At 47.8% G+C, this 22,169-nt stretch overlaps 1 protein-coding gene across 1 annotated transcript in view; it reads right to left on the bottom strand.

The window, feature by feature from the left end:
* The window catches only part of LOC138664498 (serine/threonine-protein phosphatase 4 regulatory subunit 1-like), a 94,463-nt gene that overhangs the window by 20,883 nt on the left and 51,411 nt on the right, over nucleotides 1-22,169 (bottom strand). The window contains exons 12-16 of the mRNA XM_069751242.1: nucleotides 18,148-18,332; nucleotides 14,699-14,779; nucleotides 14,412-14,597; nucleotides 7,454-7,615; nucleotides 1,340-1,440 (exon numbers count right to left, since the gene is read on the bottom strand). Coding sequence (XP_069607343.1) covers nucleotides 1,340-1,440; nucleotides 7,454-7,615; nucleotides 14,412-14,597; nucleotides 14,699-14,779; nucleotides 18,148-18,332 — 715 coding nt within the window. The remainder of the gene's footprint in view (nucleotides 1-1,339; nucleotides 1,441-7,453; nucleotides 7,616-14,411; nucleotides 14,598-14,698; nucleotides 14,780-18,147; nucleotides 18,333-22,169) is intronic.

The raw sequence follows: 22,169 nt of genomic DNA, 5'->3' as shown, positions 1-22,169 counted from the left end.
ATGCATCCGCTGCACCCATTGTGCAAAGCGTTAAACGCTAGCGTCGGAATCTCTCCCCGACGCATTGCGACGGGGAGATTCCGACGCTAGTGTGAAAGAAGCCTAAGCGACTTACCAACGATCACGACCAGCGATACGACCTGGCCGTGATTGTTGGTAAGTCGTTGTGTGGTCGCTGGGGAGCTGTCACACAGACACCTCTCTCCAGCGACCAACGATCAGGGGAACGACTTCGGCATCGCTGAAACGGTCTTCAATGATGCCGAAGTCCCCCTGCAGCACCCGGGTAACCAGGGTAAACATCGGGTTACTAAGTGCAGGGCCGCGCTTAGTAACCTGATATTTACCCTGGTTACCATTGTAAAAGTTAAAAAAAAAAAAAAAAAAAAAAAAAAAAAAAAAAACACTACATACTCACATTCTGATGTCTGTCACGTCCCCCGCCGTCAGCTTCCCTGCACTGACTGTTAGCGCCAGCAGTAACAGCGGTGACGTCACCGCTGTGCTCTGCTTTACGGCCGGCGCTGACAGTGCAGGGAAGCTGACGGCGGGGGACGTGACGGACATCGGAATGTGAGTATGTAGTTTTGTTTTTTTTTTACTTTTACAATGGTAATCAGGGTAAATATCGGGTTACTAAGCGCGGCCCTGCGCTTAGTAACCCGATATTTACCCTGGTTACAAGTGAACACATCGCTGGATCGGCGTCACACACGCCAATCCAGCGATGACAGCGGGTGATCAGCGACCAAAAAAAGGTCCTGATCATTCCCCAACGACCAACGATCTCCCAGCAGGGGCCTGATTGTTGGTCGCTGTCACACATAACGAGATCGTTAGCGGGATCGTTGCTACGTCACAAAAAGCGTGACGTTGCAACGATATCCTTAACGATATCGTTATGTGTGACTCCAGCTTTAGCTGCACTTACTAATAAAGGAAGGTGCTAACTGGGGGGCTTCTCTTTCAGACGTTTATATGGCCGAGTAGGATATATGGAAAGGGGATGTCTTGCTCACAAAATCCATTTAACGTAGGTCTAATTCAGATGAGTTTGATGTGACTTTACCAGCATAAGTGATATGTCCCTAATGTGTTACCATCACAAATGCATGCATGCAGAACCCACATGTATCCTGGTGTGCCATACAAAACATTACAAGTGAGTTACTAAGTAATAAGGAAATATTACCTTCTCCTAACAGAAGGAAGTCAGGAGAAAAAAATAATGTACGGTTTAAAGAATATTTTAGGCCACTGCTGTAATCTCAATCCTGCTGCTATAAGTATCATATGTAACATTTGTTCTTCCTGACTTATGAAAAGAAATCACACTCACTCTGCCAACTCGTATCGAAATCTCCAGTTCCTGACGTTATCTGTGGTAAGAAACTCCTGCAGCTGGTACAGATATTCCCTCCTCATGTCCGCATGGAGAAGCTGCAGAGAAACAGCGATATACCATCAATTCCTTCATATGTGACATTTTTAGTACATCACTGCAATCATCCACCATTGTTCTTCATGGATGAATGCAGTCTCTTTACTGAGGAATGCCCATCTCCGCCATATAGCCAGTGGATGGAGGTGGTCTAGATTATGGAAGCAGACAAGTGGGCAGTGCTACACGGTTTCCACAACTCTCTAACAGCCGCGGGTGGAATCGCAATCCACCCGCAGCTGTTAACCTGTTAAATGTTGCTGTCAATTATCTGACAGCGGCATTTAACCCGCGCTTACCAGAAGCATGCCAGAAATCCCGCCCATCAGTGACTCCGTCAAGTGATCGTGGGTCACCAATGGGTTGTCATGACAACCAGAGGTCTCCGGCAAACCTCTATGGTTGTCATAGCCAGATTGCTATGAGCGCCGTCCAGTGGTCAGCACACATACCAAGTAAGCATTTCTGCTACACACAGGCGATCTGATCATCGGCTCTGTGTAGCAGAGGATCTCGGACAACTGCAGCATCTAGTCTCCCATGGAAAAGTAAAGAAAAAATGTTTCTAAAAAAATAAAAAAAATGTGAAAGTTCAAATCACCCTCCCCCCCCCAAAAAAAAGATCAAACATACACATATTTGGTATCTCCGCATTCAGAATCGATTGATCTATCAAGTTATGAAAAACAGGATTTTTGGTTGCTTACCGTAAAATCTGTTTCTTGAAGCCTCCATTGGGGGACACAGGAACCATGGGTGTATGCTGCTGCCACTAGGAGGCTGACACTATGCAAATAAAAAAGTTAGCTCCTCCTCTGCAGTGTACACCCCACCGACTGGCATTATACTCTTCAGTTAGTGAGAAAGCAGTAGGAGATAATGAAACAAGGTTGAAAAACCATAACCACAAACTTGAGAACTGTAACGTGAGAACAGTCATAGAACAGATAACAACAGAAAACATTGGGAGGGAGCTGTGTCCCCCAATGGAGGCTTCAAGAAACAGATTTTACGGTAAGCAACCAAAAATCCTGTTTTCTTTATCGCCTCTCATTGGGGGACACAGGAACCATGGGACGTCCCAAAGCAGTCCCTAGGGCGGGAAAACAGACTTCCATCAGGTCAGAGGACTCACCACTGCCGCCTGCAGGATCCTTCTGCCTAGGCTGGCGTCCGCCGATGCGTAGGTATGGACCTTGTAAAATTTGGCGAACGTGTGGATGGAAGACCAAGTTGCCGCTTTGCAAAGCTGTAGGGCGGAAGCCCTGTGGTGCACCGCCCAGGAGGCGCCGACTGCCCGGGTAGAGTGAGCCTTAATCCCAGGAGGGGGCACTCTGTTCTTGACCCGGTAAGCCTCCAAAATTGCCGTTCTGATCCAGCGAGCAATAGTCGCTTTAGAAGCCGGCTGGCCTCTGCGCGTGCCATCAGGAATGACGAAAAATGAATCCGTCTTCCGGAAAGAGGATGTTCTATCCAGATAAATCCTCACTGCCCTGACTAGGTCCAGCTTGTTCAACGATCGCTCCAGAGGATGAGTCGGAGCTGGACAAAAGGAAGGTAGAACGATGTCCTCGTTGAGGTGGAAGGTGGAAACCACCTTAGGAAGAAAAGAAGGTGGAGGTCGGAAGACCACCTTGTCCTGGTGAATGACCAAAAACGGAGGGCGGCAAGACAGTGCCGCCAGCTCGGAAACGCGGCGAATGGACGTGATGGCCACAAGAAAGGCCACCTTCCAAGATAAAACTGATAGAGGAATCTCCCTAAGAGGTTCAAAGGGAGAAACCTTCAAAACGTCCAGTACCAGGTTTAGGTCCCATGCCTCCACAGGGGCCCTGTACGGCGGGACGGCGTGGGCTACCCCCTGAAAGAAGGTCTTAATCTGTGGCCGAGAGGCCAAGGTCTTCTGAAAGAGGATGGAAAGCGCAGAGACCTGACCCTTCAGGGAACTAAGAGCCAGGCCCGAATCCAGTCCTGCCTGAAGGAAGGCCAAAAGAGAAGGCAGGGAAAAAACCATAGGCGGCACGCGGTTGGACTCGCACCAACGGAAGTAGGCCTTCCAGGTGCGGTAGTAGATCCTGGAAGACGAAGGCTTCCGAGCCTGAATCATGGTGTGAATCACCCGGTCCGAAAGGCCGGACGCTCTTAGAACCGCGGTCTCAACAGCCACGCCGTTAAACTGAGCGACCGAGAATTCGGGTGGCAGATCGGACCCTGGGACAGCAGATCGGGCCTGTCTGGAAGGCACCAGGGAGCGTCCGCGAGAAGGTTGACGAGCTCCGCGAACCAAGCTCTCCTGGGCCAATCCGGGGCGATCAGGATGACCGGCACCCCTTCCGCTTTGATCTTCTTCAACAGTTTGGGAAGTAATGGAAGGGGTGGGAACAGATAGGGCAGCTCGAACTGTGACCAAGGAATGGCCAGAGCATCGACGCCCACTGCGAGAGGATCGCGTGACCTGGAGACGAATTGTGGAACCTTCCTGTTGATTCGAGACGCCGTGAGATCCACATCCGGAGTTCCCCATCGAAGACAAATCTGATGGAAGACCTCCGGATGCAGGGACCATTCCCCTGCCGCGAGACCCTCGCGGCTGAGGAAGTCGGCGGCCCAGTTTTCTACGCCGGGGATATGCACCGCGGATATCACCGGAACCGTTGACTCTGCCCAAAGGAGGATCTTGGATACCTCGGCAAGGGCCAAGGAGCTCCGAGTCCCCCCCTGATGGTTGACATATGCCACAGCCGTGGCGTTGTCCGTCTGGATCCGGACTGGAAGGCCCCTGAGGATCCTTTCCCAATGGCGGAGGGACAGAAAGATGGCCCGAATTTCGAGGACGTTGATCGGCAGCGCGGACTCCTGCAGCGACCAACGGCCCTGAACCGTCAGGTGGCGAAACACCGCACCCCAGCCGATCAGGCTGGCATCCGTTGTCACCACCTGCCAGTGAACCGGAAGGAAGGACCTGCCCTGGAAGATGAGTGGAGACGTCAGCCACCAGTTGAGAGACCGCTTGACCCGAAAGGAGAGTCTGATCGGTCGATCCAGGGAGAAGACCGACCTGTCCCACTGAGACAGAATGGCTTGCTGAAGGGGTCGAGAATGGAATTGGGCGAAGGGAATCGCTTCCAAGGTAGCTACCATCCTCCCCAGAACCTTCATGGCCGATCGGAGGGAGGGAGGTCGAGGACCCTGGAGCAAGAGAATGTCCCGACAAAGGGTGGATCTCTTGTCCTTGGGAAGGAAGACTCTGGACTGACGGGTGTCGAAGAGCATGCCCAGAAAGATGATGCGCTGAGAAGGAATAAGGCAGGACTTCTTCCGGTTGACCAGCCATCCGAAACGGGATAAGGTGTCGAGAACAATGGACAAGCTTTCGTGGGCCTGAGCAAAGGACGGAGCCTTGATGAGGATGTCGTCGAGGTATGGAAACAGAACCAAGCCTCTGACTCTCAAAATGGCCATCAGCACCGCCATGATTTTCGTGAACACCCTTGGCGCGGTTGCGAGGCCGAACGGCAGGGCGACGAACTGAAAATGATCTTGTTGCACTGCGAAGCGCAGGAAACGGTGATGTCCGGGAAATATTGGAACATGTAGGTAGGCGTCCTGGATATCTATAGAGCATAGAAATTCCTGAGCCTCCATGGAAGCAATTACTGAACGAAGGGATTCCATCCTGAAGTGTCTCAGGCGAACCCTCCTGTTCAACAATTTGAGGTCCAGAATGGGACGAACCTTGCCGTCTTTTTTCGGTACCACAAAGAGGTTCGAGTAGAAACCCGTGTACCGTTCCTTTTCTGGGACGGGAACGATTACCCCGGACTTGAGCAGAGAAGCGATGGCTGAGAAGAAGCCCGGAACTAGAGCGGGGTCTCTTGGAGGACGGGATTGGAAGAAACGATCCCGAGGTCGGGAAGCGAACTCTATTTTGTATCCCGAGGATACAACTTCCCTGACCCATGCATCCTCTACTGCGGAAATCCAGACGTCCCTGAAAAGGAGAAGACGGCCGCCCAATCTGGGAGTTGGGCTGGAGTCTTGCCGAGAGTCATGCCGAGGTGGATCTTCCAGTCCTGGGCCTGGAGGATCTACCCTGGGAGAAACGCGGACGCCAGGACGGAGTGGGCCTAAAGGACACCGCCTTCTTCTCTTGACGTGCCTGTGGCCTCTGTTGCTGCTGGGAAAAGGGAGGATGTCCCACTTGCCGGAGGAGAACTCCTGCCCTGAGTGCTGGATTCTGTGCAGATTTTTGCCCACGGAGGATGCAGAGGCGAAGGTGTGGGGCGCGCTGCGTGAGCTCCTGCGGCTAAGAAGCGGTGAGCACACACAGACGCTGTTCCTGGGGGCGGAGCCAGACAGGGGGGCGCCGATGAGCAGGCACAGTATGTCGGGCGGGAAAAAAGCCCGCCCGATGGAAAAGGAAGTGGGCGGAGCGCGGCACCGGAAGTAGGCCCCGGGAAAAGCCGGGGCCTAAATTAGAAGCCGGTGCCCGCTGAAAAGAACCCCCGGGGCGCAGACGCTGCCCGGCAGAGCGGCGCTGAAGCCGCCGCATGAAAGAGAGAGAGCGCTGCCGCCGGAAAAGAGTCGCCGGAGTAGGCCCCGGAAAAGCCGGGGCCTAAATTAGGAGCCGGTGACCGGAGAGAGGATCCCCGCGGCGCAGACGCTGCCCGGCAGAGCGGCGCGGCAACCGCCGCATTTAAGAGAGGGAGCGCTGCCGCCGGTGAAGAATCGCCGGAGTAGGCCCCCGCTGGCTGTGGAGGTGAGCGACGCCCCGCATAGAACGCTGAGGGGGGAACGCTGAGGGCAGCTGGTACGTCGCAAGTAGGCCCCGGAAAGGACCGGGGCCTAAATTAGGAGCCAGCGACCGCTGAGGAAAATGCAGGCAGGAGTGTGCCGCAAGCAGGCCCCAGGAGGCCGGGGCCTGAAGGAAGACGGCGACCGCTGGAGGAACGCGATGGGGCATGGAAAGGGTAGCCACCGCGCAGGGAACGGGGAAAGTGCTGTAAATGCAGCGATGACCCGCCTGGGAACCCCCTTTAGAAATACTCACCTAGTAAAATCCCCCGTCGTCTGCTACTAACCTTGAGAAGGTATCAGACGTCCATAGGAGCTGCTGATGGACGTCCTCGTCTCCTCCGACCGACAGGCTCTGGTGGGCGAGTGGGTGGGGGACGGGCCAGGACCGGACTTCTGAGCACGCTTGTGCGCCAGGCTCTTGGTCCTGCTGAGGGATCTATGAGGATACGGGGTGGCAGTACACGCCGTACTCATAGTCCGCTTGTGGGACTACAGGTGTGACTGCTCACCCTGTATCCCATCCGGAAAAAACCTGAAAAGAAACGACGCACATTGAGGTAGATAAGGGTCTAAAGAAAGACCCGTGTCCACCTCCTACTGACACTAAGCTAAACTGAAGAGTATAATGCCAGTCGGTGGGGTGTACACTGCAGAGGAGGAGCTAACTTTTTTATTTGCATAGTGTCAGCCTCCTAGTGGCAGCAGCATACACCCATGGTTCCTGTGTCCCCCAATGAGAGGCGATAAAGAAATAATTAATCCGATCGGTAAACGGCATAGTGAAAAAAAAAGTAAAACACTACATACTTACATTCCGGTGTCTGTCCCCCGGCGCTGTGCTTCTCTGCACTGTGAACGCCGGCCGGAAAGCACAGCGGTGATGTCACCGCTGTGCTTTCCGGCTGGCGCTCACAGTCATTGCAGAGAAGCACAGCGCCGGGGGACAGACAACGGAATGTAAGTATGTAGTGTTTTTTTTTTCTACGTTTACGCTGGTAACCAGGGTAAACATCGGGTTACTAAGCGCGGCCCTGCGCTTAGCAACCCAATGTTTACCCTGGTTACCAGGGGACTTCGCATAGTTGGTCGCTGGACAGCTCTCCAGCAACGCTGCAGCGATCGAGATAGTTGTCTAGATCGCTGCAGCGTCGCTAAATGTGACGGTACCTTTACTTTGTAAGACTAATAATGCCTCTTTACCCCTCATCACATTACCTTAAGAAAATCATAAAGGTGTTTAAGGACTCCAATGCGGACTTCATCCAGGTCTTTCAGAAAACCATTGAAAATGGGAACAAGATCTGCAGCAGTCAGCTTATCTCCAAGGATAACAGCGAGCTCATGGATGGAAAAGGCCAATGTCCGTCGTACCTTCCACTAAGGAAACCGGGAAAGCAGAGGTCAGACAATTTATTTTACCTTCATTTAGAGAACTACAACTGGAAAGACGGTTTTGCAAAGTGGCTTCCCTACTTTTAATAGAACCTTTAATCATTCATTACACTTCAAAAAATGAAACTACAAAAGATATTACTTGCTGTTATGGACTAAAAACACGGGTATAACATACCTGGTAATATGTTTTTTCATGAGACATGACGGCACCACGAGATAAAAGGGGCGGCTCCTCTCTCCACATCAGTTCTCCGCCGGTTAGTGCACACATTAATACATCCTATACGGTTCTATTCAACGACACCCAAGGGAGTGTATAACGCTAATAATGCTTATAATTCACCCAACTAATGACGTGATCAACAGGGTGGGAATATAAGGTTGCCATCATGTCTCATGAAAAAACACATTACCAGGTAATACCAGTGTTTTTCCATCATACATGACGGCACCACGAGAGAGTTACAGAGATTTGTATTCTCTTTAGGGAGGGATCACCGCTTGTAACACTCTTTTCCCAAATGTGAGATCAAAGGTAGCAGATAGGTCTAACCTATAATGTTTAAAAAATGTAGATGGAGAGGACCAAGTGGAAGCCTTAGAGATTTGGTCGATGGTGGCATCTGCTCTCTCCGCCCACGACGTCGCCATGGCCCTCGTGGAGTGGGCTTTTAGACCCTGTGGAACAGCCATGCCTGCACTACTATACGCTAGAATAATGGCCTCTCTCACCCATTTAGTGATAGTTTGTTTTGAGGCTTTAAGGCCCTTTCTCGACCCCTGGAAAGAAACAAATAAAGCCCTCTGTCACCAACAGGATTCTGTCACCTCTAAATACTGTAAGATACATCTCCTGACATCTAGGCAATGGAGTCTCTCCTCTTTCTTGTTGCTAGGATTAGGACAGAAAGAGGGTAGGGTTATATCCCGAGCCCTATGGAATCTCGATACCACTTTGGGGAGATATGCCGGATCTAATTTTAAACTCTATCGTCCATAATTTGCGTGTAAGGGGGGTCAGCTGACAATGCGTGTAAATCCCCAACCCTACGGGCCAATGTAAGTGCTACTAACAAGGCTGTTTTTTAATGTTAGTATTTTATCTGATGTTGTGTTTAATGGTTCAAAGGGGCTTTCTGTCAAAGCTGTCAATACTAAATTTAGATCCCATGGTGGAGGAGTGGGAGATGGAACAGAGTCAGCTCTACTACAGGCTCGGATAAACCTCATCACCCACCTATTGCTTGCCTGGTCACAGTTAAATAGGGCTGCTAAAGCTGAAATGTGCACTTTGAGGGTACTAACAGCCAATCCCAGATCTAAACCCTTTTGCAGGAACTCCAGTATTGCCACTATCGGGACCTCCCCCTCCCGTATTGGCCCTGAGCTGGACAAGAATTTCTTCCATATTCCATCATAGATCTTGGTCGTTACTGGTTTTCTGCTGCTAAGTAGGGTGGATACCAAACCAGCTGAGAACCCTTCTTTTTCTAACAGCGACCTTTCAAATGCCAGGCTGTCAAATGCAGCCCGGAATTCTGTGGGTGGCTGAAGGGATCCTGTGTTAGCAGGTCCTGGTCCTCTGGAAGAACCCATGGGTCCTTCACTGACATCACTCTCAGCCAGTAAAACCATGGTCTTTTCGGCCAAAAGGGAGCTATTACAATCACTCTGGCCTTGTCCTCCCTGATCTTCTTCAGAACTGCTGGGATTAGACATATCGGTGGGAAGGCATACAAGAGTCCTGACATCCATTCTATGCTGAAGGCGTCTACTGCCAACGGTCTGTCTGCTGGGTTTAGGGAGCAGAACATTTGCACTTTTTTGTTAGCTTTTGAGACAAAGAGGTCTACACTGGGTCTTCCCCACATGTGCATTATCCGTTGAAAATTTGCCTTTTTAGGGACCATTCCCTTTGCCTTAAGTGGTTCCTGCTTAGAAAGTCTGCCTTTATATTGTCCACACCTCGAATATGCAGGGCCGAAATGAGAGGAAATGCCTTTCGGCTAGAGTCATGAGTCTTTTTGTTATGTGCATTAATGACCGAGAACGGGTGCCCCCCTGGTGGTTCACGTATGCGACCGCTGTTCGGTTGTCCGATAGGACTCTCACATGATGCCCTGTTAAGTGTGTAAGCCACCTTCTTAGCGCTTTTTCAATCGCTAGGAGTTCCCACTCGTTTGAGGATAGATCTTTTTCCTCCTGAGCTTAGGGGTCCTGGACCCACAGTGTGTCTAAGTGGGCTCCTCACCCCCAAGGGCTGGCGTCTGTTGTGATTTTTTTGGAGGCCGTGTATGTCCAGGGGACTCCTCTTGGAGATGTCTCTATCTGTAACCACCATCTGAGCGATTGGAGTACAGAGACCGGGAAGGTGAGCTTCTGCTCTAACTGTCCCTGAAGCTCTAGGTCGTTCTGCAGTATACACCATTGCAGTTCTCTTGCATGGAACTAGGCCCATTTTACCGCCGGTATGGATGTGGTTAGGGACCCTAACACTGACATAGCTTTCCTCAAAGTCATTTCTGGCTTTTTTTATTGATGTCACAATTATCTGTTTGATCTTTTCTTCTTTCTCCTCTGGGAGGCGACACTCCTGTGCCATCGAGTCCACAGTTAACCCCAAAAAGTTCTGAACCATTGCTGGTTCTAGCTTGGATTTTATGAGGTTCAGCTGCCATCCCAGTGTCTCGAGTGTGTCCATCATTATTCTGACTTGCTCCTAACAGTGAGAAAAATTTTTCCCCACTGTCAGGAAGTCGTCTAAATACGGTATTATCAGAGTATCTTTCTCTCTGAGATGTGCTGTGACCTCTGCAATCAGTTTTGTAAATACTCGTGGGGCTATTGCTATCCCAAAGGGCAGAGCCCTGTACTGAAAGTGACGTAACTGGGACCCCATCTGAACTGCCACCATGAGAAACTTGCGATCTTGTTGTCTGATTGGGATGTGGTAATAAGCGTCCTTTAGGTCTAGGACTGACATGTAAGGCTGCCGTCACACTTGCAGTATTTGGTCAGTATTTTACATCAGTATTTGTAAGCCAAAACCAGGAGTGGGTGATAAATGCAGAAGTGGTGCATATGTTTCTATTATACTTTTCCTCTATTTGTTCCACTCCTGATTTTGGCTTACAAATACTGATGTCAAATACTGACCAAATACTGATAGTGTGACGGCAGCCTAACACTGAGGATATAGGAGTTTCACTGCTGATTTTATCATCTCCATTTTGAATGATGGAATTATTAGAAGTTTGTTGAGGCCTTTTAAATTATTGTCCTACAAGAATTGTCTGTTTTTTTAATGAGGAAAAAGGGGGGAATGAAATCCTTCCATCTTTTTCTCTATCGGAACTTCTTCCAAGACATGTTTGTCTAGAAGAGATATCACTTCCCCTTCTAGACTGCTCCGATTCTCTTGTGAGGACTGTACTGGAGTCTGCATGTATTTTGCTGGAGGCCAGTGGTGAAATTTAAATTTTAGACCTGATCCTATAATTTGTCTGATCCAGGTGCTGGATGAGATCCTCTCCGAGGCTGGAAGGAAGTGAGCCTCCCTCCCACCTGAGAAGGACCGTCACTGGGAGGATTACTTGGTGTCCCTGAAGGACTTGCCAAAATAGAAGCTTTTTCCTCCTCTGGATCGCTTGACAAAGTTGCTCCTGTCTCGGTCTCTTTACTGTTGTCTTCGGAATTTTTGGCCTCTCTGAAAGGAGTGCCGAAAAAGCTGAAATGGCTGTTTTCCAAAATTCTTCTTTTTGTCGCCGGCTTTTTCCAACACCTCATCTAATGCCGGTCCAAACAGGAAATTCCCTTCACAAGGCAAAGAGCAAAGTTTCATCTTTGCTTGTGTATTTCCTGGCCAGCATTTAAGCCATATCGCACAGCGTCTTGTGTTGGCTAAAGCTGCTGACTTTGCTGCCAGTCTAGCCGAGTCTGCTGACGCCTCAGCTAGGAATACTGCCGCTGCTCTCATGGCAAGTATTGCCTCTAGGATAGTCTTTCTGGGAAATGTTTGTTTTACCTGATCCTCCAGGTTATCTATCCATATTTTTAGGCATCTGGCTACACAAGTGGCCGCGATAGCTGGCCTTAGAGCCCCTGCCAAGGCCTCCCATGCTGTTTTCAGGCAACTGTCCGTCTTTCTGTCCAGAGGCTCTTTTAGAGAACCTAAATCCTCGAATGGCAGAGAGGATTTTCTGGCCACTTTTGAAACCGGCACATCAATCTTTGGAGCTCTATCCCACGATAAGGACGTATCTTCCTCAAAAGGATATCTCCTTTTCAGAAAGTTGATTATCTGGGACTTTTTCTCCGGTTTTTGCCATTCCCTCTTAGGCTACTTTCACACTTCCGTCTGTATGGGACCGTCGCAATGCGTCGGGCCGACGTACCGACGGACGTTGTGAAATAACTGCAAGACGTGGGCAGCGGATGCAGTTTTTCAAGGCATCCGCTACCCATTCTGCAGTCCGGGGAGGAGGGGGCGAAGTTTCAGCCGCACATGCGCGGTCGAAAACGGCGGACAAGTCGCACAAAAAAGAGTTACATTGAACTTTTTTTTTTGCGTCGCGTCCGCCAAAACAAGACGGATCCGTCGCATGACGGATGCGACGTGTGCCCATCCGTCACTAATACAAGTCTATGGGCAAAAAAACGCATCCTGCAAGCACATTTGCAGGATCCGTTTTTTTTGCCCATAACGATGGATTGCGACGGAGGACAAAAGACAGAAGTGTGAAAGTAGCCTATATCAGTTCTTGTAGCTATTCATTAATAGGGAATGACCTCCATTTTTTTCTTTTGCAGACCACTGAACAAAAGTTCTTGGGCTGTTTTTTTGCTTTCTCGTCTACAAGCCCCATGGTAGAGCGAACAGCTTTTAGAAGCTTCTCCGTAGCCTCCTCTGGAAATGTATCTTCCTCCTCTGAGCTACTATCTGAGCAACGAGCTGTATCTGAGTTTTCCTCTGACTCCGAAGAATCCCTTTGGGATGCTACTGAGGGGCTGGATCTGTCCCTAGATCTGTATTTCTGTGTCGGCTGTCTTTAATGCTTTCACAGACCTACAGACCTCTGACTGGATTAGAGATCTTGGGCTCCCCGTAAAGGAGGGTGTCTCCTTTTTACACAAGGGACATAGCTTTTGCCTTATATTTTTTGGGGACCTCCTATACTCCACCCCCCAATGTATGGAAGAAAAGAGGGGAGAAATGGAGACAAGAGAAGAGAAAAGAACAGACATTAGCGTGCTGGACTTTCTCAAAGTTCACACAACACTCGGACGCTTAAGAGTACGGGTACCGGATCCGGAGGTTGGCTGGTTTTCAACGTGGCTCCCAGTGAGACCAAGGACCCCTCCTTGGTATGGCGATCCGTCCGTACGCTGTCCGAGAGGCTTCTACTGCTGTCATGGCGTATCTGGCTCTTCTCACTTGAGCGGGACTGCCTCTCCTGCACCTCTTGCTGTGGCATTAAATGTTCAGGCGAAAAAACTCTCCATCTTACAAATCACCACGTAATAAGAGAAGTCACAATGAACCTGGACTGTTTAGTGACACAGGGCAGCACTTCTAATTCCTTTAAATAGACTCACTTTCCCATTTTTATTTTTTTTAATGGATCACCTGGTTGATCCTGCCTTTAATGGCTGCTCAGCACTCCGGTCTGTGCTTCAATCAGGTGTATGTGCGCACCTGCATGTTTAATCTTATTAATTACCTGGTTGATCGTGCCTGCACCACCTCCGATGCACGTAAATACAACCAATCACCTGGCTGATCCTGCCTCTGTCAAGTCCGATGCGCGCTACGTTAATCAACTTTTCACCTGGTTGATCCTGCCTCTGTTCCTAGCACCAGCGCATACTCTTCCATCCTATGCGAGCATTCGGCCATTACTTCCGATGCGCGCTGGAATTCTCGGTTCCCCTGCCACTTCGCACCGCATCTAGCGTTCCCGAGTGCCACTGTCCCGGATGTTGTGCGCACGCGCGCTTCCTCCCACAATGCTTGAGAAAGAACTTCACTGCGTCCCCCAGATGGAAGCTGCACTCACCACAGCGTTTGTCCCTTGCACCGCTCTCCTCCCTGCTGCGATCATGCTGCTTATAGGTGCTCCATGAAGGGAGCCCAGGGAGGAAGAGGGGGAGGGAAGGGGGACCACCTTCAGTGCTCAACAGGGATGGCTTAATACCTCCGAGGAGCCTTACCTAGCCTGGGCACCGATGTGTCTCACAGGCTGCATGGCCACCATAGATCAACAGGGGGGGCCCATAACTGTGACCTCCGTGGATCAAAAGGGAGCAGCAGGTTTTACGGCAACAGGGAGGCTACACTAACTGTGGCCTCCGAGGCTCTATCTTCACCCGGGCGTTCGCCTCACGGGCTGTGGCCATGCTTCGCTCAGGGGGGGGGGCATGGAATACATGGCCCCCGTGGCGACTACCGGTACCTGGTGACGAATGCAGCAAACCAGTGTCTGCCCAAACCCATCTGACACAGGCCCAGGCATCCTCTTCTGTTTTTCAGAAGTCTTCATCTTGAGGGTTCCACATCAAGGACAGGAAACCAAATGATGTGGAGAAAGGAGCCGCCCCTTTTATCTCGTGGTGCCGTCATGTATGATGGAAAAAAAAGTCTTTCCTTCTCTATGCCCCAATAATACATCATAGAGAAGGAAGGAGCTGAGCTGAGGCCAGGCATCTCCAGGCAAAACTATGACACCAGACAACTAGTCCCCAAATCCTCCTTAACCCGTAATCCAGTTTCTTGCTGTACCTGGACATCAGCTGCCAGGGTCTCGTATGTGTCCTTCAGAAAATGCCAGTTTTGCCTTCCCAGAGTTAGTGCCACTCCTGGTAGACTGTAAGCGCAGTGCTTAGTAATTTCAGTATCTACTGTCTGGGCGCGGACTGGGTCAGTCATAGAGAGATATTGGTCCAGCAATGGCTGTGGAACAACATCCTAAGGAGAAATAGTAGAAGAACCAAATGTCAACCATTTACCATTCTGACAAAACCAGAATGAGAAGATGACGCTGAACAGATACAAGTCTGTACACTAACCTGGACTTTAATCTCTTCACTTTCATAGCTTTCCTCTTCCTGGAGGGAGACGATTGGAAGCAGTGGTTCATCCTCTGTTGTCTAAAGTATAAAAGATTGTGAATATATTATTTAATACTGTATTTTTATTTAATAAAATACGTACGGTACTTACTGAACTATACAGATTCAGTCTATGCTAACACTGTAGTCAATAAATGGGTTTATTCACTTCATAAACGGGCTGTCCACTGGAGGGGCATGCAACTATGTGCTAACGGGTTCCCCTGGCCAGCCTGGTACCACAGCCATCGTCACTGGAGAGATGGCCATGCATGCACCTTTTGCTTCATTGACTTCAATGGGAGTCTCCAGAAAGAGCAGAGAAAGTATGCTGAACTCCTATCGAAGAAGTCAATGGAGAAGAAGGGCAAGTGTGGCTACTAGTGAGTGAATATGCTCAGATAACATGTTATCCAAGTATCTCGGGTATTCTCGAATAATATGTTTGAGTCTCCGTGGCAGCATGATTCGTGGCTGTTAGGCAGCCGCAACACACGAGAGGATTGCCCGTTTGTTAGGCAATGCCCACATGTGTTGTGGCTGTCTAACAGCTGTGAAATATGTAGCTGCGTGGACTCAAACATTCTATTTAAACACATCCGAGCACCTAAGCAGACCAGGGAATCCCTGTTCTTCTGATAAGTGCAAGTCACAGAAGCGATACCAACATCAATTAGTGATGAGCGAAAGTGCCTTCCACCTTCTACAGTTCCTGCACCTCCTCCAATTTGGTATCTCCGAGCACTCCTTCCACATCAGCAGGAAGTTCTGCAGCACTGCCTCAGCAAAGCGTCAACGGGTTCTGCTGAAGCTAATTTGTCTAGGAGACAAACCGTACACTGCGGCAGAGTTATTGAAAGGCATAACAGACCAGACAGCTCTATAGCTGTCACTGCTGGGCCTCCAACCAGTCATGGTTGCATGTGATAATGGCCATAAAATGGTGGCGACTGTGAAGCCTGGCAAGTACACACACGTACCATGCTTGGCCAACATGCATAACCTGGTGGTTCAACGGTTTCTGAAAACCTACCCTTATTTGCCAGAGCTTCTGGTCAAGGAACACGGCATCAGTGCCCATTAAAGCAAGTCTGCTACAGCTGCTGCTGCTCTGGAAGTGTTGCAGCAGAGCATAAAAGTGCCAGCTCATCGACTAGTGTGCGTCGTCACCATGTACTGAAACTCCACACTGCATAAGCTGGCAAGGCTTTGTGAGCAGCAGAAGCCAATTGCCAAAAAACACCTGCAACATTCCCATCAGTTTTATGGTCAGCCTCTGCACATAAAAACTGAAGAGTGGGCATGGATGTCTGACATTTGTGTGGTTCTCCAAGACTTTGAGGACTCCACAAAGATGGTGAGCAGAGATGATACTACAATCAGCACAAGGACCCAGCTTCTCTGCCTACTTAAACAGTCGCCTCTGACAATTAAACATGAAGATTTGCATGCGGACCAGGTGGAGATGGAGGAAGACATAACACAGGGAGATACTACCCAGCCCAGCCTCATTATCTGCTCAGCACAGATTGGGTAACAATGAGGAGGTGGAGGCTAAGGAGGAAGAGGAACAGGAGCTGGATGCAAGCGCAACAGAGGCTAGTACCCACACAAGCTTCATCCCATCTCTCCTACGTGGATGGGCTGAGGAGGTGAATGAGGAGGAGATTGAGTGTAGTGACTATGGTGGAGACAGGAAAGTGTTGGCTGTAGGGATCTTGGCAGATATCGCTGACTTTATGCACCGCTGCCTTTCCCATGACCCTCACATTACATTCATCTTGGCCAAGAAAAGAATACTGGTTGTTCACCCTGCTAGACCCACGCTACAAGGAGAATGTTGCATCTCTCACTAAGGCGGAGGTCTACAGGTGCTATATCAGAAGGACATTGTGGAAAATATGTTGAAAAAATTTCCATCAGACAACGCTAGTGGCAGGGGGAAAGAGTCTTTACCCAAAAAAGGAGAGGCGAGGGAGAAACACACACCAGGTACAGCAGAGGCAGGGGTACACTGTCACATGCCAGGGCCAATTTCATGACACCCTCCCAGCGTCCAGGCCCTGATGACCGGGTAATTTTGACAAGGAGGGAAAAGTTTTTAAAGGTGATCAAGCAATACCTGGCTGAAAAAACAAAAAAACACAGCGTGCTCAATAATTGCTCTGCGACCTTCAACTATTGAGTCTCAAAGCTGGACACGTGGCATGAGCTGTCCTTTTATGCCTTGGAGGTGATGTGCTGCCCTGCTGCTATTGTCTTGTCTGAGCGGGTTTTTAGTGCCACTTTGTGCAAAGCCTTTATGAATGTAGAAGTACATCAACTACACTTTCAACATATTTCAATGAGGCACTATAGTTGTAGCCTTCAAAAGGCCTATGGATGACTGTATTACCCTTCTTATTTTTCCTTGCTTTGCACTGGAGTGAATTCAAGGTTGTATGGATGATTCTCTTTATGTGTTTTTACTTTATGAGTGGAGCAGTACCACAACTATATTTTGCTCACAATATTTGAATGAGGCTCTACAGTTGGTGTCTTCAATGGTGTATAGATGTCCCTGCTTGTAATTTTTGTCAGGCTTTGCACTTAGTGCATAACCTTTATGAGTCTAGGAGTACCACATGACAATTTGAACAGAATGTGTATGAGGCTCTCCTTATGTCCAATACAGGGTGTATCTGAGTTCCTCTTCCATAAAATTTTGGCAGTTCTTGCTTCCTTCATAAATTACCCTAAAATTCCCAATTTTTTAAGAAAGATTTGAATTTTAGTTTACTTAATTAATAGTTTTAAAATACTTTAAAAATTTTGCTTTATGTACATGTTATTATACAGGAAAGAATGTTTCTCAACATTGTCAACATTTTTTTTTTCTGTAAACTCCAATTTCTCGTAGATTTTGAATGTTTTATAGTCAGTCCTTGAAGTCGAGTAAATGTGTGACACCATTGTTCTCAGCAGCAATCTTGGAGACACAGATGCTTCCAGGGATCTTCCCCATGCTATTCTCCTCCCACTCAGTATTTTTTCCATCCATTTCAACATTTTCACTGCCCCCCAGATCTTCTTGTAGGGTATGCCAGAAAAATGCTCCAATTTCCCATTAATTCCAGTTATACTAGTTACTGGAAACAAACATCTGAGCATTACAAATTGCTCGGTTCAAGTGACGAGCATCCGAGAATTTTAGCGCTCTCTTATCCATAACATTTAGCAAAAACCTGTTATTGTGACTGTCTTAACCTATATCTCAAGCATGTGCACTATACCATTTATATTTTCACATCAGTAAAAGTGGAATAGGATCTTTGCAGGTCAGAGCTTACAAAAAATGCATTGTCCTGGTTTGTATTGAATAATGATGTGACTTAAGAGATCTTGGGATGATCAGAAGAAACACTCACTGGGCTTTGAGAAGTGAGGTTGGGATCCTCTTGATCTTGATGTGTAGGGCTGGGACACTGGGTGCAGACACTACTCGGGGTCTCTTCGGACTGCTGACTACTCTCCTGCGAACTTGCCGTTTCCACTGGAGTTACCGAGTCTAGTTCTGCTGCTCTTAGAGCCGCTGACAGCACCTGAACCTGGGCTAGAAGGACAGAATGAAAACTTTATTATTATAATAAATGTTAGCTACATCTCAGAGCTGCCAATTATCTAGCTTCCTTTATTATCCAAAGATCCCTGAAAAATAGATCTTACAGTTTCTGAACAGGAACTGCATTACTTTCCTTACACCAGTTTTGATAAATCTTTATTGCCTTGCATTTTGATTGCTTTTTTCTTATTATGTATTTTTTACATGCAAGGTGGCAAGCAAAAAAAAAAAGTCAATTACAGTGTTAAGATTTTTTTCTTCAATACGTTTACCATATAGGTTAATTATGTATTTGCCTAGTTGGAATTTTTATACAAAGCGGCAATGCCATATATGTTTTTATTTTATTACGTTATATTTAATTTACATAAAGGGGTGTGATTAAATTGTTTAGATTTTCTTTTTTAGCTAGATTTCTTTAGTTTGTTTATTCCCCATTTCGATAACATGCACCGTTGCTTGTTTGATCAGTTTTAATATATTCTGCACTGCAACACACCAGTGTTTTAATGTATCCTAAAAATGATGATCTCCTCCTGTGAGGACCAACCACACGGTGTCAAGTTAATCCATTGGTTCCCAAGATCATCTAAATGGTGAAACAGTGTTGATTATAACTTGCTCAGGTCTTTGCTGTTGGAGGTGGTTGCAGGTTACAGCAAGCACCCAACCAAGGATGCACAAGAACATCCTACGTACAGTCATGGTCAAAAGTATTGACACCCGTGCAATTCTGTCAGATAATACTCATTTTCTTCCTGAAAATGATTGCAAACACAAATTATTTGGTATTATCTTCATTTAATTTGTCTTAAATGAAAAAACACAAAAGAGAATGAAGCAAAAAGCAAAACATTGATCATTTCACACAAAACTCCAAAAATGGGCCAGACAAAAGTATTGGCACCCTCAGCCTAATACTTGGTTGCACAACCTTTAGCCAAAATAACTGCGACCAACCGCTTCCGGTAACCATCAATGAGTTTCTTACAATGCTCTGCTGGAATTTTAGACCAGTCTTCTTTGGCAAACTGCTCCAGGTCCCTGATATCTGAAGTGTGCCTTCTCCAAACTGCCATTTTTAGATCTCTCCACAGGTGTTCTATGGAATTCAGGTCTGGACTCATTGCTGGCCACCTTAGAAGTCTCCAGTGTTTTCTCTCAAACCATTTTCTAGTGCTTTTTGAAGTGTATTTTGGGTAATTGTCCTGCTGGAAAACCCATGACCTCTGAGGGAGACCCAGCTTTCTTACACTGGGCCCTACATTATGCTGCAAAATTTGTTGGTAGTCTTCAGACTTCATAATGCCTTGCACACGGTCAAGCAGTCCAGTGCCAGAGGCAGCAAAGCAACCCCAAAACATCAGGGAACCTCCACCATGTTTGACTGTAGGGACCGTGTTCTTTTCTTTGAATGCCTCTTTTTTTCTCCTGTAAACTCTATGTTGATGCCTTTGCCCAAAAAGCTCTACTTTTGTCTCATCTGACCAGAGAACATTCTTCCAAAACGTTTTAGGCTTTTTTAGGTAAGTTTTGGCAAACTCCAGCCTGGCTTTTTTATGTCTCGGGGTAAGAAGAGGGGTCTTTCTGGGTCTCCTACCATACAGTCCCTTTTCATTCAGACCCCGACGGATAGTACGGGTTGACACTGTAGTACCCTCGGACTGCAGGGCAGCTTGAACTTGTTTGGATGTTAGTCGAGGTTCTTTATCCAACATCCGCACAATCTTGCGTTGAAATCTCTTCTCAATTTTTCTTTTCTATCCACATCTAGGGAGGTTAGCCACAGTGCCATGGGCTTTAAACTTCTTGATGACACTGCGCACGGTAGACACAGGAACATTCAGGTCTTTTGAGATGGACTTGTAGCCTTGAGATTGCTCATGCTTCCTCACAATTTGGTTTCTCAAGTCCTCAGACAGTTCTTTGGTCTTCTTTTCTCTATGCTCAATGTGGTACACACAAGGACACAAGACAGAGGTTGAGTCAACTTTAATCCATGTCAACTGGCTGCAAGTGTGATTTAGTTATTGACAACACCTGTTAGGTGCCACAGGTAAGTTACAGGTGCTGTTAATTACACAAATTAGAGAAGCATCATATGATTTTTCGAACAGTGCCACCTCCTTTTTATGTTTGGTGTGGAATTATATCCAATTTGGCTTTAGGACAATTCTTTTTGTGTTTTTTCATTTAAGACAAATTAAACGAAGATAATAACACCAAATAATTTGTGTTTGCAATCATTTTCAGGAAGAAAATGAGTATTATCTGGCAGAATTGCAGGGGTGTCAATACTTTTGGCCATGACTGTATGTTGGGAAGGTGAAAGCTGATATTTGTACAGTATATACCGTATATACTCGAGTATAAGCCGAGAATTTCAGCCCATTTTTTTTAGGCTGAAATTGCCCCTCTCGGCTTATACTCGAGTCATACTCAGGGGTCGGCAGGGGAGGGGGAGCGGCAGCTGTGTCATAATACTCACCTGCTCCTGGCGCGGTCCCTGCACGTCCCTGGTTCCCCGGCGCTAGCAGCTTCTTCCTGTAGTGAGCGGTCACATGGTACCTCTCATTACAGCAATGAATATGGACCCGACTCCACTCCCATAGGGGTGGAGCCGCATATTCATTACTGTAATGAGCGGTATCATGTGACCGCTCACTACAGGAAGAAGCTGCTGGCGCTTGGGAACAGTCGTGAAGGGACAGCGCCAGGAGCAGGTGAGTATGACGGGGGGCAGTGCGCAATACTCACCTGCTCCCCTTTCCACCGTCGGCACCGCTGCATCTTCCCCGTCCTCTGCACTGATGCTCAGGTCAGTGGGCGCGATGTGCCTGTACAGTCAGTGCGGAGGACGGGGAAGACATAGCGGCGGTCGGCTGAGAACGGAGAGCAGTTGAATATAGCAAGTGCCGGGGGCCTGAGAGGTATGTGATTTTTTATTTTTTTAATCGCAGCAACAGCATATGGGGCAAATATCTGTATGGAGCATCTTATGGGGCCATGTGCAGCATTATATGAGGCAAATATCTGTATGGAGCATCTTATGAGGCCATGTGCAGCATTATATGGGGCAGATATCTGTATGGGGCCATGTGCAGAATTATGGGACAAATATCTCTATGGAGCATCTTATGGGGCCATGTGCAGCATTATATGGGGCAAATATCTCTATGGAGCATCTTATGGGGCCATATTCCGCATTTGTGGAGCATTATACTGGGCAAATGTGTCTATGGAGCATCTTATGGGGCCATGTGCAGCATTATATGGGATAAATATCTCTATGCAGCATCTTATGGGGCCATAATCCGGATTTGTGGAGCATTATAAGGGGCAAATGTGTCCATGGAGCATCTTATGGGGTCATAATCAACATTTGTGCAGCATTATATAGGGCATATTTTAATATGGAGCACCTTATGGAGTCCATCATAAACTGTATGGAGCATTATATGGGGCGTATTTTGTATGGAGCATCTAATGGGGCACATCATGAACTGTATGGAGCATTATATGGGGCTCCTGATTCAATATGGATATTCAAAAACACTTAACCTACTGATGTCTCAATTAATTTTACTTTTATTGGTATCTATTTTTATTTTTGAAATTTACCAGTAGCTGCTGCATTTTCCACCCTAGGCTTATACTCGAGTCACTAAGTTATCCCAGTTTTATGTGGCAAAATTAGGGGGTCGGCTTATACTCGGGTCGGCTTATACTCGAGTATATATGGTATGTGTATTATTACAGCATACGAATTATATAAATAGTAATAGGGTTACAGTATCAACAGAATGTGTATGTGCCAGACACTGGTCT

Source organism: Ranitomeya imitator, chromosome 2, assembly GCF_032444005.1.
Source record: "Ranitomeya imitator isolate aRanImi1 chromosome 2, aRanImi1.pri, whole genome shotgun sequence".
Classification (NCBI taxonomy): Eukaryota; Metazoa; Chordata; class Amphibia; order Anura; family Dendrobatidae; genus Ranitomeya; species Ranitomeya imitator.
Note: the sequence above shows the minus strand (reverse complement) of the source record. Positions and strands in the feature narration are given on the sequence as shown.